At 45.9% G+C, this 1,477-nt stretch overlaps 1 protein-coding gene across 1 annotated transcript; it reads right to left on the bottom strand.

The window, feature by feature from the left end:
- Positions 1-367: 367 nt before the first annotated feature.
- LOC108358596 (protein NYNRIN-like) lies at positions 368-1,237 on the bottom strand. Its single transcript, XM_017610016.1, has one exon. The coding sequence runs from the start codon at positions 1,235-1,237 to the stop codon at positions 368-370; it is 870 nt and encodes a 289-aa protein (XP_017465505.1).
- Positions 1,238-1,477: the final 240 nt, after the last annotated feature.

Raw genomic sequence — 1,477 nt, 5'->3', positions numbered from 1 at the left:
ATGGAGAAGTTATAACGAAAAATCTCATATCTGAACAATCAGTTGTATTTTTATCACTAAAAATTAAATTAAAACTTTATTTAAATGAATATTAATTGTAGCGCACGACGTTTCCGTGTCAAGAGGAAAAAACGAGAGAGCATAAGAAATCTCTGCTGTCAGAAGCCAGGGTTATGTGCTACTCCGTACTTAGTAGATACAGCGTTGCATTTTCCTTGCACTGCATGGGGTACGGACTTAGTTATGAGTGCCACAAACTCATACTGGCAATTTGAATCAAACATGTAGCTTGTAAGATGAGAGACATTCAAGATNTGTTGCATTTTCCTTGCCTGCATGGGGTACGGACTTAGTTCTGAGTGCCACATTACTCCCCCTTCTGTTGAAAACGAAAGCGAACTTTACGGCCTGAACGCGTGTGGTATTCCGGCTGCTTGGTATGCGATGGAGTGCTTTCTTGGTCTTCGTTAACGACGTACGCAGCCTTTAAACGGTCGATACTAACGTTCACCTGCTTCCCGCGAATGTCGACTTTGTAATATTTTTCACATCGTTTTAGAACGAGATATGGCCCTTCGTAAGGGGCCTGGAGTGGTCGGCGTACGCTGTCTGTTCTAACGAACACGTAGGGCGTCGTTGTTAATCGAGTCTCGATAAAAGTGGATGGCTTCGAGTGGTTGGCGGTGTGAGTCGGCGTTAGCTTGCGCATTCTTGCTCGCAGGTCATTTACAAAATCGGATTCTGCGAGAGTAGCATTGGCATTAGACGCGTGGTGGAGAAATTCACCGGGCAATCGAAGTGTCCCACCGTATACTAGTTCTGCTGGCGTTGACTTTATATCTTCTTTGTAGGACGAGCGGTAGCCCAGAAGAATTAATGGCAATACTTCGGCCCATTTTTCTGTTTGGTAACACTTAATCGCAGTTTTCAGCGTTCTGTGGCAGCGCTCTATAATACCGTTTGCGGCGGGGTGGTACGCCGTTGTTTTGAGGTGCTGAATACCCAGAAGTCGGTTGAGATCACGAAAAAGCGACGATTCGAATTGGCGCCCTTGATCGGTGGTGACACTCAATGGTATGCCAAATCTGCATATCCAATTCGAGTAAAAAGCGTAGGCGACTGACTCTGCGGTAACATTTTCGAAAGGGTATGCTTCCACCCATCGCGTGTAACGGTCAATGCAAGTGAGGCAGTACCGATAACTTTGACATGGCGGCAAAGGGCCTACTATGTCCATGTTGACGTACTCGAACCGCTTATCCGCCAGCTGGTATGTAGAAATCGGCGATTTGTTGTGGCGTTGAATTTTAGCTTTTTGGCAGGACAGACACCTGTTGGTCCACTCACGGCAGTATTTTCTCATATTTGGCCACACAAATTTTTCTGCTACCAGCTTTATGGTTTTGGCCGCGCCGCTGTGACAGATGTTGTGGATTGATTCAAATCCGATTTTACGAAAAGGCTCTGTGAGGTACGG

The sequence above is a fragment of the Rhagoletis zephyria genome, unplaced genomic scaffold (genome assembly GCF_001687245.7).
Source record: "Rhagoletis zephyria isolate East Lansing unplaced genomic scaffold, Rhagoletis_zephyria_1.1 Rzeph_scaffold_00273, whole genome shotgun sequence".
NCBI lineage: Eukaryota > Metazoa > Arthropoda > Insecta > Diptera > Tephritidae > Rhagoletis > Rhagoletis zephyria.
The sequence above is the reverse complement of the archived record's forward strand: the minus strand, read 5'-3'. Positions and strand labels throughout refer to the sequence as shown.

Bases quoted from the DNA above. Each gene is read 5' to 3' on its own strand.
- LOC108358596 (XM_017610016.1), bottom strand. From the start codon at position 1,237: ATGGACATAGTAGGCCCTTTGCCGCCATGTCAAAGTTATCGGTACTGC.